The sequence below is a fragment of the Papio anubis genome, chromosome 2 (genome assembly GCF_008728515.1).
Source record: "Papio anubis isolate 15944 chromosome 2, Panubis1.0, whole genome shotgun sequence".
In the NCBI taxonomy this organism is placed as follows: domain Eukaryota; kingdom Metazoa; phylum Chordata; class Mammalia; order Primates; family Cercopithecidae; genus Papio; species Papio anubis.
The window spans coordinates 88206966-88226557 of record NC_044977.1 but is presented as its reverse complement, the minus strand read 5'-3'; the positions used below and the strand labels follow the sequence as shown (position 1 = coordinate 88226557).

The 19592-nt window shown below is 54.6% G+C and overlaps 1 protein-coding gene across 2 annotated transcripts in view; it reads left to right on the top strand.

Annotated features, from left to right (window-relative positions):
* The window catches only part of DNAH1 (dynein axonemal heavy chain 1), a 90596-nt gene that overhangs the window by 28763 nt on the left and 42241 nt on the right, over window positions 1-19592 (top strand). For both annotated transcript variants that reach the window (XM_031663302.1, XM_031663303.1), the window contains exons 10-25: window positions 6189-6346; window positions 7195-7406; window positions 8163-8461; window positions 9536-9686; window positions 10595-10788; window positions 10902-11127; window positions 11685-11804; window positions 12202-12284; window positions 13667-13808; window positions 14261-14416; window positions 14816-15014; window positions 15093-15346; window positions 16552-16764; window positions 18330-18494; window positions 19178-19299; window positions 19463-19568. In XM_031663302.1, the coding sequence (XP_031519162.1) occupies window positions 6189-6346; window positions 7195-7406; window positions 8163-8461; window positions 9536-9686; window positions 10595-10788; window positions 10902-11127; window positions 11685-11804; window positions 12202-12284; window positions 13667-13808; window positions 14261-14416; window positions 14816-15014; window positions 15093-15346; window positions 16552-16764; window positions 18330-18494; window positions 19178-19299; window positions 19463-19568 (2800 nt within the window). The remainder of the gene's footprint in view (window positions 1-6188; window positions 6347-7194; window positions 7407-8162; window positions 8462-9535; window positions 9687-10594; window positions 10789-10901; window positions 11128-11684; window positions 11805-12201; window positions 12285-13666; window positions 13809-14260; window positions 14417-14815; window positions 15015-15092; window positions 15347-16551; window positions 16765-18329; window positions 18495-19177; window positions 19300-19462; window positions 19569-19592) is intronic.

The following is a 19592-nucleotide window of genomic DNA, read 5'->3' as shown; positions in this document are numbered from 1 at the left end:
TGCCTCGGCCTCCCAAAGTGCTGGGATTACAGGCATGAGCCTCCATGCCCATACTCTACTTCATATTTTAACCGTTAAAATATTATTACTTTCCTCCACACTCATCTCCACCTTTTAGTCTTCAACTTACAATAAATTCTATTAAACGTATCAGTCTTTTTTCCTGAAGTCTCCCGCCATCTCTTGGTTATATAAAGTTCCTTTTCTAGTAGATTCCTCATGAAGGGCTCAAGGGTATAGAGTTCCTTGAGTTCTCACACATTTAAAACATGAAGGACAGCTTGATCAGATATAAAATTCTTAGTTCACAGCTTTTATTCTATGAGTTTTAAAAAAATACTCCACTTTGGTTGCCTTGCCTGTGTGTTGCTTTTAAGAAGTCTGAGGCCAGGCCGGGCGCGGTGGCTCAAGCCTGTAATCCCAGCACTTTGGGAGGCCGAGATGGGTGGATCACGAAGTCAGGAGATCGAGACCATCCTGGCTAACATGGTGAAACCCCGTCTCTACTAAAAAAATACAAAAAACTAGCCAGGCGAGGTGGCAGCTACTCGGGAGGCTGAGGCAGGAGAATCGCTTGAACCTGGGAGGCGGAGCTTGCATTGAACAAAGATTGCACCACTGCACTCCAGCCTGGGTGACAGAGCCAGACTCCGTCTAAAAAAAAAAATTCCCTTGAATTGCAGTTTTAAATCTTGGTTCTGTTCCATTCTTTTGTTTTTCTTCATCAAAGATTCCATTATGTATCTATATCTTTATATATATATATGTATCTTTTTATATATTGCTGCTTCTTTGCCTGTCTTTTAATTCAACCAGTTTCTGGCCCTTTTTAGTTATTTCTTTCTAATTTTATTTATTTTTTAAATTTTTATTTTCTTTCTTTTACTTCCTTTATTTTCTCTCATTTTTATTCTCTTGGTTATATCCTGCCTTTCTTCAATTTACTTCATTACGCTTTGATTTGACTCTATTTTCTCTTGGGCACCTTCCTCCCCAAGATAATTTTATTTTCTACTTTTTCCTTGAGCTTAAGGAAGTCTCTTTTCTTACTGACATTTGTCCATTTATATGTTTTATTTTTGAATTTCTGATTCAAGGTGGTTTTTCAGATGCCCAAACACTTGTTTAAGGCTATTTAGCTGAAGTGTTGTGTTACAGTTTTCTTCTGCTTGGTCCTTGTTTATTTTTTTTAAGGGTGATGGGAATTTTATCAGTTAAGATGCTCTCATCTTCTCAAATGTACAAACAAAGCTAAAAGATGCTCTCTTTTTCTTATAGAAGCAAATGTAGTCAGCTTTCACCTGTTCATTTCAGGATTTGGAGTGATTTGCAAGCTTTCTAGTTCAAAGGCGCCCTCCTCTGTCGGTATTGCACACTAGTTTTTTTTTTTTTTTTTTTTTTTAGAATGCCGTGTGTGTGTGTGTGTGTGTGTGTGTGTGTGTACATATGTGCTGGGGAGAGGGATGTGGGTCCTCCAACGTTTTTGTCCTCTTATCTTGCAGAACTAAAAATTTCACTTTTGCTTCTTTTCCCTTACCCTCCAGTCTGCAAAGGACCCCTTTCCTTCTACCTCCTGTCCCGTAAGTCATGCCTTTCAAAGAATACTGCCTTGAATTGCATGTCCTTAAGTCCCTTCCTTGTAGTAAGTGCTCTGATTTACCTGGGCTTTTTTCCAGTATTTTTACAGTTAGGGTCACTTTCTCTTTTTTTGAGATACGGTCTCTCTCTTTCACTCAGGCTGGAGTGCCGTGGCGCAATCACAGCTAACTGCAACCTCAAACTCTTGGGCTCAAGTAATCCTCCTGCCTCAGCCTCCCTGGTAGCTGGGACTACAGGCATGTGCCACCACACCCGCTATTTTTTAATTTTTTGTAGAGATGGGGGTCTCACTTTGTTGCCCAGGCTGGTCTCGAATTCCTGGGCTCAATTCATCCACCCACATCGGCCTCCCAAAGTGCTGTGATTACAGGCATTAGCCACTGTGCGCAGCCGGGGTTACTTTCTCTTTCTGGTGGGATTTTATTTTATTTTATTTATTTATTTATTTATTTATTTATTTATTTATTGAGATGAAGTCTTGCTCTGTCACCCAGCCTGGAGTGCAGTGGTGCGATCTCGTCTTACTGCAACCTCTGCCGTCTCTGTTCAAATGATTCTCCTGCCTCAGCCTCTCGAGTAGCTGGGACTACAGTCGCTCACCACCACGCCTGGCTAATTTTTGTATTTTTAGTAGAGACAGGGTTTCACCATGTTGGCCAGGCTGTTCTTGAACTCCTGACCTCAGGTGATCCACCTACCTCAGCCTCTCAAAGTGCTGGGATTACAGGCGTGAGCCACTGCGCCCGACCTCTGGTAGGATTTTAGATCTATCTTGGGGTTACCACTATTTCCCGTTTCTGCAGTTTTTCTTAGACTACCCTTGTTCTCTGTGAAAACTTGTAGCAAGAGTGTGAGAGACAGCTCACTGGAGATAGATGTTTATGTATTTAATTTAAAGATAATTTGAAATCTAGGCATTCTGCTTATTCTAGTTGTGCTAAAGGTGTGGGTTTTGGTAGTGTTAGCTTTTTCTTCTTTCCTTCCTTCCTTCTTTCCTTCCCTCCCTTCCTTCCTTCCTTCCTTCCTTCCTTCCTTCCTTCCTTCCTTCCTTCCTTCCTTCCTTCCTTCCTAGGGTGTGTTGGGAAATTTGAATCAATGTAGCCACCTTACCTTGGCTGTCCAGAATTCTGTTTCTTGAATTTTATTCAGTTTATAATGTTTTTGGTTTTAAGTATAAAAGATGCTGGTCTCAGATTGGCTTAGACAGTAAGGAAGTGCATTCCTGTACCTGTAGCAGGAAAACCAATGCAGGCCACCCCAAGGTTGGTGCATCAGGGCTCTGTCTGCAGTGTATGCTGGCTTCATCTTCAGGCGAGATGGCAGCAGCAGTTTCATGACCACAACAAGGGTTGTCTTCAATTGGATTCCCTAGAAGCAGACCCTGATTTGGGGATTCTTGTGCAAGTGATTGATGAAATCCTCTCAGGAGAAATCTACAAGGAAGTGAAGGAAGCAGGGGGTATAATAGAAGAAGCAGCTGGTGAAATACGGTTTGAGAAGTCTAGTTCCTGTGGGAAACTCTGGAGCAAGCACCGAATTTGTCCTGGAGGGAGCCGGAACAAGAGGGCTTGACTTTTTTTTTTTTTTTTTTTTTTTTGAGACAGGGTCTTGCTCTGTCCCCCAGGCTAGAGTGCAGTGGAGCAATCTTAGCTCACTGCAGAGGGCTTGACTTTCATATCTCTGCATCAGTGGTTGATCATAACTGGGACATGCTCCCACTCCTAAACCAACTGCAGTCGGGGTAAGTTCCACCACGATTGGCTTGGACTAGCTGAGATGTACCCCTGGAGCTGGGGCTGTAGTCATCTTCCCCTGAGTCAAGTGAGGAAGGATGGAATTCTAGAACAAAACTGAGGAAGAAGGGAGGGAGTGGATGTCAGGCCAGCAAGCAGCCATGTATGGAAGTACCCGTCTTGTGTCAGGCACTGGGGACATAGCAGTGAACATTTCCAACAAACAGCCTGCACCCTGGGGACTCTCCGCCTGGCCAGAAAGACAGACAATGAAAACTCTGGGTGATTTAGGGTTCTGATAAGTGCTGTGAAGACCAAGTGAGAGAAGGGAATAGAGGTGTCTCAGAAGGGCTTCTTTATATTAGGCGGTCAGGGAAAGCCTTCCTCATAGTGGTGATAACATTTGAGTTGAGGTTTAAAAAAATAAGGGAAGAAGAGGATTCTGGCAGAAGGAACAGCAGTCCTGAGGCTGAGGTAGGGACAAGTCTGTGGTACTTGAGGAGCAGGACAGGGTTATTGTGGCTGGGATGCAGAGAGAGAGATGTTGGTCGGAGAGACTGGACCACATGCAGGGGCAGAGATGCGGCCACAGGCTGACAGTCTGTGCAAGCCATGGGTGGTGGTGAGCAGAGGAGTGGCTTGATCATTTACATATTTAAGATATCTTTTTCCAACTCCAGTGGAGAATGAGTTGTAAGGGGGCAAGAATGGAAGCAGGGAGATCAACGAGGAGACTAATGCCATAATCAGGGCCAGAGACCATGATGGTGGCTTGAACCAGAATAGTAGCTGAGTAGCAGGGGAGAAAGAGATATATTTGAGGTTTCCTCAGAGGTGGAGCCAATGAGAGCTGCTAATGGACTAAATGCAAGCTCACCCCAGATCTAGGGATTTCCAATCTCAAAGCCCAATTTCAGGATCAGGTGCAGGGGTCACCCACCCTCGGGCCCAGTCATGGTGTTGCACATCCAGTAGCGGGAAGAGACCAGGGACCCCCTCCCTAGGGCTTTGATTAGCAGGGTGTGTGCACTGCTGTTCAGAGACAAGGAGGCTAGTGGGGGTTGGGGGCAAGCAAGTGACGGGCATGGACAGAAATGAAGAGCTTGCTTTCCGACATGCTAGTTCTGACATGTTGTGAGGCTTCCAGTGTCAGTGTTGAGTGGGCTGGTGGATAAATGAGGGGAGAGAACTGCAGATAGGTGTGAGGGTTCTGGCTGAATAGAATAGGTGGTGTTCAGAGTCCAAGGCTAGAGGAGTTCACCTGGTGGGAGGTGTAGCTGGGGAAGACGAGAGGTCTCAGGACCCCTGGCACAGGCAGTGTTTAGAAGTCAGGGAGGTGAGGAAGATCCAGGGGAAGGGTGTCCCAGAAGCTCCACGAGGACAGCGGTGCAGCAGAGTAGGAGGGAGCCACTGTGCCAAGTCTCTGAGAGTCCAGTGAGATGAGGCAGAGCCTGGAGCAGTCTCAAGGGCAGCAAGAGGAGAGATGAGGATGGGAAGAAGTGAGCACACCAGTTTTTCCATAAAGAAACACAAAGAGATAAAGTCAAGGGAGGGAAGGAAGTCAAGGAGCGGCTTCTAATGTGGGACACACCGGAGTGTGTGGGGACCCCTGGGAGGGCGTGGGAGGGAAGGCAAAGAGACTGAGGTGGCTGAAAAGAGGGGCTCCCATGAAGAGAAGCTTGCTGGGCTCTTCCTGTGAGCAGGGCATGTTTTCTACCCTGGCAGAAGGCAGGGAGATTCCGGGGTGTGGAAATGGGGTCATTTCTGTCCAATGGCTTCTGAGTTCCAGATGAAATTTGATGGACTTCACCCAGTGAGGGAGGGCATGTCTGTGAGTTGGCAGAGAAGGTGAGAAAGACTCTTTTCCAGGTTCCGAGGGAGTGAATGGATTTCTAGGTCAGGTTGAGGGTGTGTTGAAGGTGAGACCAGTCCCCTGCCTGTGAAGTTCTCCAACATCCCGCAGCTCTGGTGCAAGTGTGGGCTGCAGGAAACTGAGATTCCCTTGTGGTGCCATTACCAGGGCTGATGGGACTGTTCAGGGGTGGCAGAGGCGGGAGGGAGGGAGAGATCAATGGAAGAGACCAACTCAAGGAACAGAAAGGGCTGTCCACAAAGGACGGAGACGCCAGCTGGCTCAGATAAGGCCTGAGCAAGCCAGGTGCTGGAACACAGGGGCATAGGCAACATGTGCTGAGGAGTGAGTGAGCGAGTGAGTGAGCGAGCGAGCAAGTGAGTGAAATGGCCTCCAAGGGGTCTGCCTGTGTGAGGACGGGGTAGATGGTGTGCACGCTCACGCCAGGTCTGCTGATTTCCGATCTCGGAGCCCAGTTTCAGGGTGAAGTGCAGGGGTCACCTACCCTCAGGCCCAGTCATGGTCTTGCACATCCTGAGTTCTCAGCACCTTCCAGGTGCTGCTGTGATTGCTCAGTGAAAGCAAAGGAGCTCAGTGGCAGGCATCTTTCACTGAGCCATGGGGCAGCGGGCGGGGGAGGTGCAGGCAGTGAGTGGCAGTTCTCTGAGGCTTCCAGGCCCAGGACTTCCTACACCCCGTCGCACTGCTTTGGGGCCTGCCTTGGCTCCCAGAGACTGACAACAGAAAATAGGGACCAGGGGCAGAAAATGGGGACCAGGGGCAGAAAATGGGGGACAGAAAATGGGGACAAGGGGCATGAAAGAAGCAGGGGAGGCACACTTGGATGTTAGTGGCTCAGGGCCGGGCAGGGGTGTGCCCATGAATCCAGAAGGGAAGCCCTAAATGCGTGTCCCCAGGTCCATACCAGAGGAGAGCCTGGCCCCCGGCTGGGGTTCACAGGGTGTGGAGCCCCTGATTCCCCCATCTCTCATCTCCATGGGCAGGGTTCTAGAGCACCTCAGCAGTCTCGCCAGAGAAGTGAACCTGGACTATGAGCGCAGCATGAACAAAATCAACTTTGACCACATTGTCTCTTCCAAGCCCCAGACCTTCTCCTACGTGACCCTCCCCAAGAAGGAGGAGGAGCAGGTGCCTGAGCAAGGTGAGGGTCACTGGACCAAGATGGGCCCCATGGCCATCCACCTGGCCAGAGCCCCCTCCCACCTTCCCCTCCAGGATCATCTGCCCTGCCACTGTAGACATCATCAGCCCGACACTCCCTGCACCTCCCCTGTCCCCAGCACTTGTCTCACTTCTCCCTGCTGCCTGGAGGGCTCTGGATGGGGGGAAGGGGAAGAAGGCTGTTTTTGAACATATTAGTGAGAATAGCACAGAAGTTGCAAGGTGAATGTGTACTAGGAAATGATGCTGCAGCAGTAGATGGAAGGGGCTCTGCTGATCTGACCTAGAGGATAGTCCTTCTTCCTCCAGTAGCAAGAGAGGAGACCGAGTCTCAGAGCAGGACCCTGGGGCCCGAGAACCCTCCTTGCTTTCAACTCACCTGCCAACCTTCCTAGACTCAGCTTCCTGCTTGTCATGTACTCAGGACGCAGGCTGGGGTATGGACAGTGGGCATTCCAAGAGGTCCTGGTACCTACCCTTTCCTTCCTTGGTGCCCCAGGGCAGGCTGTGGACAGACCTTGAGCTTGTGTGCAGCACGGGCAGGAGTGGATGAGGAGAGGGTTCTCAGTTCTCATCTACTTCTCAGAGGAGCCTGTGACTAGGGGGTCCTGGAAGGAATTCTTTTACCCATCTCAGAGTAGGCACCTCACTGAAAAGCTGCAGCGCCACTCCGGCAAACTAAGGAAAGGCGGGGCTCTGGGAACTCCAGTCACTCTTCAGGGAGAAGGCAGGAGTCACAGCCCTCCATCAAGCACCCTGTGAATCTGTCCTGTCCCCTGGTTTGGCCAGGTAGGGTCTGATCCTGGCCCTTGGCCCCTACCCCTACAGGGCTGGTGAGTGTTCCCAAGTACCACTTCCGGGAGCAGAAGGAGGACTTCACTTTCGTGTCCCTGCTCACACGGCCAGAGGTCATCACGGCCCTCAGCAAGGTGAGGGCCGAGTGCAACAAGGTGACCACCATGTCCCTGTTCCACTCGAACCTCTCCAAGTACAGCCGACTGGAGGAGTTTGAGCAGATCCAGTCACAGACCTTCTCCCAGGTTTGTGGGCATCAAGGGCACAGAGGGGCAAGCGCAGGGCAGACCCTTGGAGCTGGCAGGCACAGTTCTGAGCCGCAGCAGAAGGCCAGGGTCAATGGGCCACGTGGTGAGGCTGTGAGCCCCTGCTTTTCTCAAAACCTAGCCTCAGCCTCTTCCTAGACCTTATTGGAGACCTTATTGGAGGCTCTCTTGGAGAGAAGGGAAAACCAGGGCAGGCTTTCTTTCCAAACCTTTTCCATCCCAACTCTGGTTGCCTCTGAAGCAGATCCCTTGTCTTAGAAGGGGGAGCAGGAACCTCAGGCACCCCCATGTTGACCTGTGGATTAGGGTATGAGGGAGGTGGGGGTGCACCCCCTCCGCACTCCACTCTGTCTCTGTCTGTGTCTCTGCCTCATTCTCTGTGTCTTTCCCTCTCGGCCCATTTTAGTCTTGTTCTCTGTCTCTCTGCTTCTCTCATCTCATTCTCTGGGTCTCTGTCTCTCTCTCATGCCTGGAGGGAAAGTCCCACTTCTGCTGCCCTGTCCTCCCTCCATCCCTCCTTTCTTCCCTCCTTCCCCGCCCAGCAGCCCTGAGCCCCCAGGGTCACATGAGGCTGTTGGTTGGCAGGGTTTGGCAATAAGTTGGGGTAGGGGACATCCCTCTGCAGTCAGATGAGCCCTGAGCCACCCCAAGCGCCCTGGTGGTAGAGTCCTTAAGTGCAGCTATAGGTGGTGGGTCCCCAGGGTGGCCATGTGATGATGCCTGTGGCCACTCCAGGTGCAGATGTTCCTCAAGGACAGCTGGATCAGCTCGCTGAAGGTGGCCATGCGCAGCAGCCTGCGCGACATGAGCAAGGGCTGGTACAACCTCTACGAGACCAACTGGGAAGTGTACCTCATGTCCAAGCTGCGCAAGCTGATGGAGCTGGTGAAGTACATGCTGCAGGACACGCTGCGCTTCCTGGTGCAGGACTCACTTGCCAGCTTCTCACAGTTCATCAGTGACGCCTGCTGCAGCGTACTTAACTGCACCGATGACATGGTCTGGGGTGACGACTTAATTAACAGCCCCTACAGGTGGGGCCCAGCTGGGCGGAGGCACCTCTTGACACCAGAACTGTTCCTTGCTAGGCCCCAGTGGTTGGGATGGAGAAGGGTCGAGGACCAGGGCCAGGGTGCCCATCCGTGCCAGGTCCCAGGCATTAGGGAGAGCCAGAGCTGAGCTCCCTGCAGTCTGCTGGACAATGTCCCACCAACCCTGGCTTGCATTGCTTCTGGTGACCTTCATTTACTCGATCATTGAGTTACTCAGTGCAGAAATATTCTTTGAGCACTTGCCGTGAACCAGGCATGGTTCTAGGGGAACAAGAGAGGCCCAGTCCCTGGTCTCATGGGAAAGACAGGCAGCAAGCAGATAAATAAATACACACAGTCATTGCCGGTTTTGGCAGGGGCCATGGTGGACACTGGGGGTGGGCCTTTGCCAGGGGGTCAGGCATCTGTGCCAAGACCTGAGATGTTAAGAAGAAACAAGTTGTGAGGTGATACAAGGTGGAGGCAGGTACAGGCGGAGAGATCAGCATGGGCGGAGGCACCAAGGGGAGGATGAGCCTGGCACAGTTGAGGAAGGAAAGGCTGGCCAGTGTGGCTGGAATCGGTGAGGGGAGGGAGGGCTGCTCAGGATGGAGTGGGAGAGCTCGCAGGGACCAGGCCAGATCTCACGGGGCCTCCTGAAGTCTGAGCTGGGGGCTGGATTTATTCTAAGTACAGTTAGAAACCATCAGAGGGACCCAGCTGGGATCCAGGCTTGGTTCTTGCTGCATAACGGAGATGTGAAGCCAAGGAAGATGGGCTCCCAGGGAGAGTGTGGGGGTCACAATGCCTAGGCCCTGGCAACCTCAGCACAGGGGTTGGGAGCCTCCCTCTCTTGTGGCGCTTGTGGACCTCAGGGCATGTTAGGAGCAGAGGAACCTGTTTGGTTGGCCTGGGTCTTCCTGTCTGATAACCTGGAGGTGTCTGGGAGGAAGGAGAAGGCAAGTATTGTGCATGAAGAGCCTTGAGAGTCATAGCGCTGGCAAGAAGGACAGAGGGCCGCCCCTGCACGCAGGCCTCCTAGGCCTTTGCCCACAGTCAACCCGCTATTATCTGCAGGCCCCGGAAGAATCCCCTGTTCATTGTGGACCTGGTGCTGGACAGCTCCGGGGTGCACTATAGCACCCCACTGGAGCAGTTTGAGACATCTCTGCTGAACCTCTTTGACAAGGGCATCCTGGCCACCCATGCTGTGCCCCAGCTGGAGAAGGTACATGCTGCAGCCTGAGCAGGCCCCATGCACCTGCTGCCCTGGCTGCTGATGGCTCCCTGAGCTCGGGGTACTGCCGCAGTTCAACTGTATCACAGGCCTCCTGTCGGGCAGGCAGCACGCTCAGCCCTGTAACTCTCAAGTATCCCATTTAATGCTCATCACAAGCTGCACTGTGACCTATTAACCCTCGCATTCTGTAGGTGGGGCTTGGAGAAGTGTAATAGCCTAAGATTGTGTAGCTGCTAGTGTCAGATTTTGTAGGTGAGGCTTGGAGAAGTGTAATAGTTAACCTAAGTTTGCATAGCTGCCAAGTGTCGGAACTGCGATCTGAACCCTGGGCTTGCTGGACCTCTGCTGCTACAGCCAGATCTGATGCAGACCCCATGCTCTTGATCCCACCCAGCTCTTGGCCTCTCTCTTCATCTCCAGAGGTGGACACGGGCTGGCTTCCACATACAGACCCTCTGTCCAAAGTCCCCACCAGTCACTGCCACTGCACACACACCCAGCTGCACACAGCCCACTTCCAGGCCCAAGAGCCCCTGTAACCCTAGCCCTTCTTGTCTCCCTTGCTAGTCAGTCAGAGCCTTCATCACCCGGTTGTCTTTTCTGCACCTTCCCTTGGTCCTGGGCTGAGTCAGGCCCAGGCAGAGTCATGCCCAGGCAGAGGAAGATGCTGCCCCTTGGTGGGCCTCACAGGGGCTTCTGGCCTTGTAAAGAGACAGCACAGCAAACTCCCTCCTCCCCCTGCATCCCCGCTCTCTGTGTTTGGCACCCTGCTGCCCACTAGGCTTCAGGCCACATCCTGCCCCTGCTTGCTCCTCGGGAGGACTCCCCATCTCCCCTCTGCCCATTCACCCCCTGGCTCATCCAGGTCTGCCCTGCCCCATGCCTTCCCTCCGCAGCTGGTGATGGAGGACATCTTCATCAGCGGTGACCCCCTGCTGGAGTCAGTGGGCCTTCATGAGCCACTGGTGGAAGAGCTACGGGCCACCATTGCCAGTGCTGTGTCCAAGGCCATGATCCCACTGCAGGCCTATGCCAAGGAGTATCGAAAATACCTGGAGCTGAACAACAATGACATTGCCTCCTTCCTCAAGTGCGTACGTGTGCCCATGCGCGCTGGAGCGTGTCCATGTGTCTGTGCATGTGTATCCCCTGCCCACTCTGCTCACCGTCCTCTGCCCCCTCCCGTGTGCTTGCTGTCCTCAGAGCCTACCAGACGCAGGGCCTGTTGGCCCAGGAGGTGCGGGAGGTGGTGCTCACCCACTTGCAGGAGAAGGAGATCCTGGACAGCTCACTGCCCAGCAGCATCATCATTGGGCCTTTCTACATCAACACTGACAACGTCAAGCAGAGCCTGTCCAAGAAGCGCAAGGCCCTGGCCACTTCCATGCTGGACATCCTTGCCAAGAACCTGCACAAGGAAGTGGACAGCGTAAGTGCCCACCTGCCCCGCCTCAGTGACCATAGCAGCACACACGGACCCTCACATACACGGCAGTATGTCCCCAGGCAGGGTCTGGGGTGTCTGCGGACGCCCAGGCCAAGGGAAGGAGCTGGAAATCACCCTGCCCCATCCCTGCCTGTCTGCGGGGAGTTGTCCCATATGGGAGGTCCCAGGAAATGGGGATTTCCACCTCCTTCCCCAGACTTGTAGAGGCCTGGGAAGCCTCACGAAGGAAACAAGCCCTTGACGGACTTGTTTCATGGAGCTAGGGGATTCGAGCGCGGGCCTCAGAAGCCCTGCGTGTGTTGATACGGCTGGAGGAGGCTGAGAGGGTGAGGTGTGCCGAGTCACGCCCTTGCCCCACTGACAGTCCTCAGCAACCCAGGGAGCCCACCAAGAGCACCCCTCTTGGAAAGCGCCGCAGGATGTTTTGGGGGAGGGGACAGTTACCTGTTGGGAGATGCGGGAGACCGAGGAGGAGGAGCAGGCGAGGGAAGGCAAGGGAGCAGCACACTGCCCTCCCCAGCGCCTCCTCCCACTGCCAGATCTGCGATGAGTTCCGCAGCATCAGCCGCAAGATCTATGAGAAACCCAATAGCATTGAGGAGTTGGCTGAGCTGCGAGAGTGGATGAAGGGCATCCCGGAGAGGCTGGTGGGCCTGGAGGTGAGGCAGACACACGGGCACTGGGGCCAGGGAGGCACAGGGCTGGTGTTAAGAGTCCGAGGGCTGGGTCAGGCACGGACTGGGAGGTCAGGACCCAGGAGGCTGAGGGTGAGGTAGTTGGACAGAGGACAGATGGGGTTTAGGGGGTTGTGAGCCGGGGCTTCAGAGCTCTGCTGTCTGGGGGTCGGGGGATGGAAGCTGGAGGTGTGGTGGCCATGGCTGTTGGAACCCTGAGCCTGATGCTGCCCTTGCACCCTGGGCCTCCTCCCCCGGCCCAGGCCTCCCCGATCTGAAAGAGAGCAGCCCCTCTCTAGCACCCGTCTCTCTGGGGAGCCAGGTTCCGATTACCCACCCCTCCCTGGCACACGTGCAGTCTCATTACCACCTGTCTGTGCAGGAGCAGATTGTGAAGGTCATGGATGACTACCAGGTCATGGATGAATTCCTCTACAACCTCAGCTCAGATGACTTCAATGACAAGTGAGTGGGAGCTTGACCCCCATGCCAGGTGCGGGTTGGAACGTGAGGGGAGCTGCTGAGCTGCAGAGGCTCCCAAATGCCCCGGCTGCCACAGTCTGTACAGTCTCCCCAGAAACGCCCCACTGAGATTCCAGAGGCCAGGGCTCCACACATGGGCTGAGAGCAGCCAGGGCCAGGTGGCCAGTGGGGCAGAGGGAATTCCTTTGGGCCTCTTGGCCTCAGTGGCTCCCCAACCCTGTCTCTGTCCTGTCAGTGGCCTGGCACACATTTTGCTTGTTTATTTTTTGAGACAGGGTTTTGCTCTGTCACCCAGGCTGGAGTGCAGTGGCACGATCTCAGCTCATTGTGACCTCTGCCTCCCGGGTTCAAGTGATTCTCCCTGCCTCAGCCTCCTGAGTAGCTGGGATTACAGGTGCCCACCACCAAACCCGGCTAATTTTTGTATTTTCAGTAGAGACGGGGTTTCATCATGTTGGCCAGGCCGGTCTTGAATTCCTGACCTCAGGTGATCCGCCTGCCTTGCCCTCCCAAACTGCTAGGATTACAGGCGTGAGCCACCGCGCCCAGCCTGACACACGTATTTTACTGTGGACCTAGGGTTTCCTGTTTGTGGCTGGTGCCCTTTGGGGTTCTTGGGAGCACCGAGAGAGGCAAAGCTCAGCCTGGTGGGCAGTCCCTGGAGAGGGGCATTTGTCCCCACCCAAGTCAAAAGCCTTGTGGGAAACAGCCTTAGGTGCCCTTTCCCAACCAAGCCATACTGAGGCCGCCAGAGACCCCACACCCATTGCTGCCTCACAGGTGTTGGGGGAGTCAGGACCGTCAGGGCCCTGCCCAGGAGAGGGAGACACTGGCAGACAGGGCACCCGGATGCTCAGGGGGATCTCCCCCAGGGTCAGCATCCCTAGGCCGGCTGCAGATGGAATCCCCACATCCCACAGATCCCCTATGTCAGCTGGGCAAAGGGAGTTGGTCTGACCTGAAGGCAGCTGGCCTGAGGGCCCTGGCTAGAAACTGTCGCTTTGCCTCCTCTGAGGAAAGGCCCCTCTGGCCCTTGAGGCTTAAGAGGGGAACTCAGCCTCACTCCTCTCACTTCCCCTTGGTCCCCATCACTGCACTGGGCACCTTGGGTCTGCATCTCACTGGATGCAGACTGCAGCTCCCAGTGGGCAGGGCAGCCTCCCTGATGGTGGCAGTGGTGCCTCCCAGCTCACCTGCACTTCCCAGCTGTCCGACCCCAAGGGGCCTCCACAGCTGCCTGGATTTCCCCTGATCCCCCTTCTCTCTGGCTGCCTGGGTGCCTGGTGGGATGCCCCTGCCTGGCCTTGCCACTCCACCACTTCAGCCGCGATATTTCTCCCAATCCCCACCCCCATCCCGGCCAGATGGATTGCCAGCAACTGGCCTTCTAAGATCCTTGGGCAGATAGAGCTGGTGCAGCAGCAGCATGTGGAGGATGAGGAGAAGTTCCGCAAAATCCAGATCATGGATCAGAACAACTTCCAAGAGAAGCTGGAAGGGCTGCAGGTGGGGCACAGCTGCAGGCTTGGTGCTGGACACACCCCCCACCACACGCACACACAGTTCTCCAGGGCCTGGCCTCACTTCTTGCATTCAGGAGGTGCTGAGTCAACATGTGATGGGCGAGCAGATGGATGAATGAATAAATGGCTGAAAGAATGAACCCAAAGGCCAAAGAGATGCCTAGGCAGCAAGCTCCAGAAATATTCAGAGTAGTAAAGCTCCCAGCTCTTCTGTTGTGTCCTTGGCAGCCCACTGGGCAGTGGGCACAGTGTCAGGGCACTGGGTCTCCCCTGGCCTTTCTGTGAGGAACCTGCTTACTCCAGGAGAACAACCTCCTTAGAACTGAGAGGAGTGGATGTCCTGGGACCTCTGGTTCCCTGGGTTTGCATGGGAAGGCGTGGACACAAGTAGGGCTGCAGGGGCATCTGACCCATTCATTGCTCCTTGGCCTGCAGCTGGTGGTAGCTGGCTTTTCCATCCACGTGGAGATTTCGCGAGCACACGAGATCGCCAACGAGGTGCGGCGCGTTAAGAAGCAGCTGAAGGACTGCCAGCAGCTGGCCATGCTCTACAACAACCGCGAGCGCATCTTCGGCTTGCCCATCACCAATGTAGGCCTCCTGCAGGCACCCTTCCCCCATCCCCCCAGGCTTGAGGAAGCATCTCATGTAGATGCAGCTGCCAGGGGGCAGGGCTCTGGCATTTGGGGGCAGGACCCAGCAGGCTGCAGAGTGGAGATAGCCCAACCCTGGCCCTCAGGTTGAGGAGGCCCCTGGTACCAGGCAGGGGGCCTGGTACCAGGTCAGCCCAGGCCTGGTGCAACAGCTCAGAGCCCAGATCTCGGGTGGGAAGAGAAGAAGGGAGACCAGGCCCAGGTGTGTGGCGGCAGGGTCAGGGACAGCAGCCAGGAGTAAGGGAGAGGGAGAGGACCTGGCCCAAGAAGGGGCAGCATGGAGAGAGACTGGGGAGTGTCCCAGGACAGCCCCATCCCTGCCCTCCTGTCCCTGCAGTATGACAAGCTCTCCAGGATGGTGAAGGAGTTCCAGCCCTACCTGGACCTTTGGACCACAGCCTCTGACTGGCTGCGCTGGTCGGAGAGCTGGATGAATGACCCCCTCTCTGCCATTGATGCCGAGCAGCTGGAGAAGAACGTGGTTGAAGCCTTCAAGACCATGCACAAGTGCGTGAAGCAGTTCAAGGACATGCCAGGTAGGGAGACAAGCCGGCTGATCTCCTCCTCCCTGCCTCTGCCGCCTGCCTCTCATGCCTTTCTGTCCTACCCGGCAGCCTGCCAGGAAGTGGCCTTGGACATCCGGGCCCGCATCGAGGAGTTCAAACCATACATCCCGCTGATCCAGGGACTGCGCAACCCTGGCATGCGGAACCGGCACTGGGAGACACTGTCCAACCAGATCAACATCAACGTCAGGCCCAAGGCCAACCTGACCTTTGCTCGCTGCCTCGAGATGAACCTGCAGGACCATATCGAGAGCATCAGCAAGGTGGCCGAGGTGGCTGGCAAGGAGTACGCCATCGAGCAGGTGGGCAGCCACCAGTGGGCCCAACCACCCCAGCCAGGCCCTGCCAGACAGCCTGGCCTCCTGCTCTGGCAACCACAGCCACTTGGGAGGATGACAGTAATAAGCCCCATCCCTGGGGCCATGAGGCCCAGGGATTGAGATGCATTCTATTAAGTGAGTTAATAATGCACATAGAGTTCTTGACAGTGTCCACCATTGCTATTATTCTTCAGTTACTCCTCTCAAGAGCCCCGGGAAGGAGCTGATAGCATTAGCCTCAATTTAACAGATTGAGTCAGGCCGGGTGCAGTGACACATGCCTGTAAATCCCAACACTTTGGGAGGCTGAGGAGGAAGGATCACTTGAGCCCAGGAGTTTGAGACCAGTCTAGGTACATAGGGAGACCCCCATCTCTACAGAAAATTAAGATATTAGCCAGGCATGGTGGCACATACTTGTGGTCCCAGCTTCTTGGGAGGCCAAGGCTGCAGTGAGCAGTGATTATGCCACTGCACTCCAGCCAGGGAGACAGACTGAGACCCTGTCTCAAAACAAAACAAAACAAAACAAAACAAACATACATCAATTAAGGCTCAGAAAAGTTCAGCAGCTGGCCAGGGTGACACAGTAAATGCCGGAGGTGAGACCAGCGCCCACACTCCTGCTAATCTTAGCTGCCTCCCAACATGTATGTACAACCACATGCAGCACATGTCTAAGAGTGAAATGGGCTGAACACAGTGGCTCATGCCTATAATCCTAGCACTTTGGGAGGCCAAGGCGGTGGATCACTTGAGGTCAGGAGTTCGAGACCAGCCTGGCTAACATAGTGAAACTCCATCTCTAATAAAAACCCAAAAACTATCTGGGCATGGTGGCGCACACCTGTAATCCCAGCTACTCGGGAGGCTGAGGCAGGAGAATTGCTTGAATCTGGGAGGCAAAGGTTGCTGTGAACCAAGATTGTGCCACTGCACTCCAGCCTAGGTGACAGAGCGAGACTCCACCTCAGGAAAAAAAAAAAAAAAAAAAAAGAGTGAATTGGCCCTGAATTCAGACAAGGGCTCACATGGGACTTGTTGCCAAACAAGCCGAGAGTATTTGTCAGAGGGGCCATGTGGAGGTCATGGCCAGGTACTGTCTGCTGCTTCCCTGGGCAGGGCTGGTCAGACAGCATCAGGACCAGCTCCTCCCGGGACTCAGCCTGGCTTGTCCCCCACCCCAGGCACTGGACAAGATGGAGAAGGAGTGGTCGACCATCCTGTTCAATGTACTGCCCTACAAGGCGACAGACACCTACATCCTGAAGAGCCCGGACGAGGCCTCGCAGCTGCTGGACGACCACATCGTCATGACCCAGAGCATGTCATTTTCACCCTACAAGAAGCCCTTTGAGCAGCGCATCAACTCCTGGGAGAACAAACTGAAGCTGACCCAGGTCGGCCCTCCCCCCAGTCCTTCCCTTATTGCTCCCCCAATTCAGAGAGCCCGGCCCACAGGTGTCACTGATGGTCTCCGGGTGGGGTTCAAAGCGTCGCAGTGCCTTGCCCCTATTCACACAGCCCTGGCTCTCTGGCAGACCCCGCCCCAGTGCATTCAGAGGGGGGCAACTAGGATGGGCTCTCCATCCATGAGGTTCAGCTACTGAATGAGGCAGATAAGGGTGTGTAGGGGCAGTATTTTGGTCCCAAAATGTGGCTGAGGATGGGCCTGAGAACTGCCAGCCGGCCTCCCCAGGGCTGCCTGAGCTTGGTACAACCAGGATCTCCAGTACTGACACTTTCTGGGCCAGATATCACAAGGCCCCAGAGCACCTCAGTACCCTTTCCAACCCTGTCCTGAGCTTCCATTCTCGTCTCATTTGGAGCTACCTTGGTTGAGGGGACTGGGCCACCAGGGACTGTGCTTGTCTTGGGCTCTCAAGGCCAGAGGCAAGGGCTGCCCACAGAGCCCTGGAGGGCAGTCCCAGGGCCAGCCTGCAGGTGTGACTGTGATATCCCTTTCCCCTGGCCTCCCTGGGAGCTGTTCAGAGACCTCCGGTGAAGGCCAGAAGCAAGTGAGGAGGGCTCCTCTGTGTGCCTGGACCACCCAGAGAGGCCTGAGCTGGTCAGCACTGTCCCAGGTCTCCCTCTGCTCACACTGTCCACTCGACCTGGAGTTCGATGCCCGCCTTCCATCTCCTCCAAGGCCCAGCACCAAGCAGCCTTGCCAAATCTCCCTCACCCTCCTTCAAGGGGTTCCCACCAAGGCCATTGTCAGTGCCTCTTACGGAGTCCACTACACATGCTGGGTCCATGATTCAGAGGCAGAACTGACTCCCTAGTGGGCTGTGGGCCCCTCGAGGGAAGGGACCAGGCCACGTTCCCTTCTATTTCCCCTAGTGCCCACCAGGGCCTGGCACAGTGCTGACACTGCTGACTGTGACCCCCATCCCATGAGGAAGAAATGGATGAGTGTGTGAGTTTGCGCTGATGCGAGAAGACAAGAGATACATCCTGAATTGGGATTTTGGAGGCAGAAGGGGGAAATGGCTCATTTTGAAGATGTCTCACCCTTGGACTCATGTTTCAGAGAGTATTTTAGGACTCTCACACTCAAGACCCATTGGATCTCAGAGAATCCTGGGGTCATGGACCCAGAAGTCCTTCCAGGAAGGAGGCTGGTTTGTCTCCCAGGCTCCAAGTCTTTCCTATCACTGCAGGCTTTGCTGGCGTGGGTGTGTTCCTTCCTTTGGAAGAGCAGCTCCCCCAGCTCCTTTGGAGGCTTGGGTGTCCTGTGGGGATGTGGGACTTCTCTGGAGGGCAGGCATCCCTGTATCCTCTTTGTTCCCTGGAGTATCACAGATGACAGCACCATCTAGAAATCTCCCTGTAGACACTGGCTCTGGTGTCCAGTGCTCTGCCCAACATGCTGGTGGGGTGAAATGTCTCAGTCATGGGGACAAACCCCAGCTTGGACCCTGACAGTCCATATCACACCCCTCCCTGCCCCTCCCCTCCCCAGGAGGTTCTGGAGGAATGGCTGAACTGTCAGCGGTCCTGGCTCTACCTGGAGCCCATCTTTAGCTCTGAGGACATCAACCGGCAGCTGCCTGTGGAGAGCAAGCGCTACCAGACCATGGAGCGGATCTGGAAGAAGATCATGAAGAATGCCTATGAGAACCGGGAGGCAAGCTCAACGGGGGTGGGAGGGGCAGCTGGGATGCCCAAGGGCCCTGGTCACGTAGTTTCCTAGTCTCTTCCCTCCCTACACAGAAAAAGCTGGTAGCTGGCTTACTGGGGATTTGTTCTTTTTTTTTTTTTTAGACAGAGTCTCGCTCTGTCATCCAGGCTGGAGTGCAGTGGCACAATCTCGGCTCACTGCAAGCTCCGCCTCCCGGGTTCACGCCATTCTCCTGCCTCAGCCTCCCGAGTAGCTGGGACTACAGGCATGTGCCACCACGCCCAGCTGATTTTTTTCTTTTTTTTTTTTAGTAGAGTCGGGGTTTCACCATGTTGGTCAGGCTGGTCTTGAACTCCTGACCTCAGGTAATCCACCTGCCTCAGCCTCCCAAAACACTGGGATTACAGGCGTAAGCCACCGTGCCCGGCCCATATTAGCATTTTAGAAGCCCTGACAAGTCCTGCAGCAAAGCAAACTCTTTAGCTTTGTTTAACTCTAACTTGTTTGACCATAGAATTTTTTCTGTGGGGCTGATGGATGTAGCCACTGGCTCAGGCAGAATTTTTCTGCATCTTCCTCCCCAGTCCCTGCTGAGGGGCTCTGGCTGGTGAGGGTGCTCTGGGACGAGCCTGCCTTGCTACCTGGACCATGCTCACCGCCCGTTTCTGTGCATGGCCTGGGTCCTGCAGGTGATCAATGTGTGTTCCGACCTGAGGATGCTGGACAGCCTGCGAGACTGCAACAAGATTCTGGACCTGGTGCAGAAGGGCCTCAGCGAGTATCTGGAGACCAAGCGGAGTGCCTTCCCCAGGTGGGCGCCACTTGGCCCATGCCCACTCCACCACTGCCTGCCCATGAGGCTGAGGCGTCCAGGGCCCTGCTCAGGCTAGGGTGCGGGGATGTCCGTAGTGCTGGGGCAGCTGGGGCCCAGGGAGCCTGCACGACCCGATTCCTCACCCCTGTTCCCCTGGCAGATTCTACTTCCTGTCAGATGACGAACTACTAGAGATCTTGTCACAGACAAAGGACCCCACGGCCGTCCAGCCACACCTGCGCAAGTGCTTCGAGAACATCGCCCGGGTGGGCAGCAGGGCCCGGGGCTCA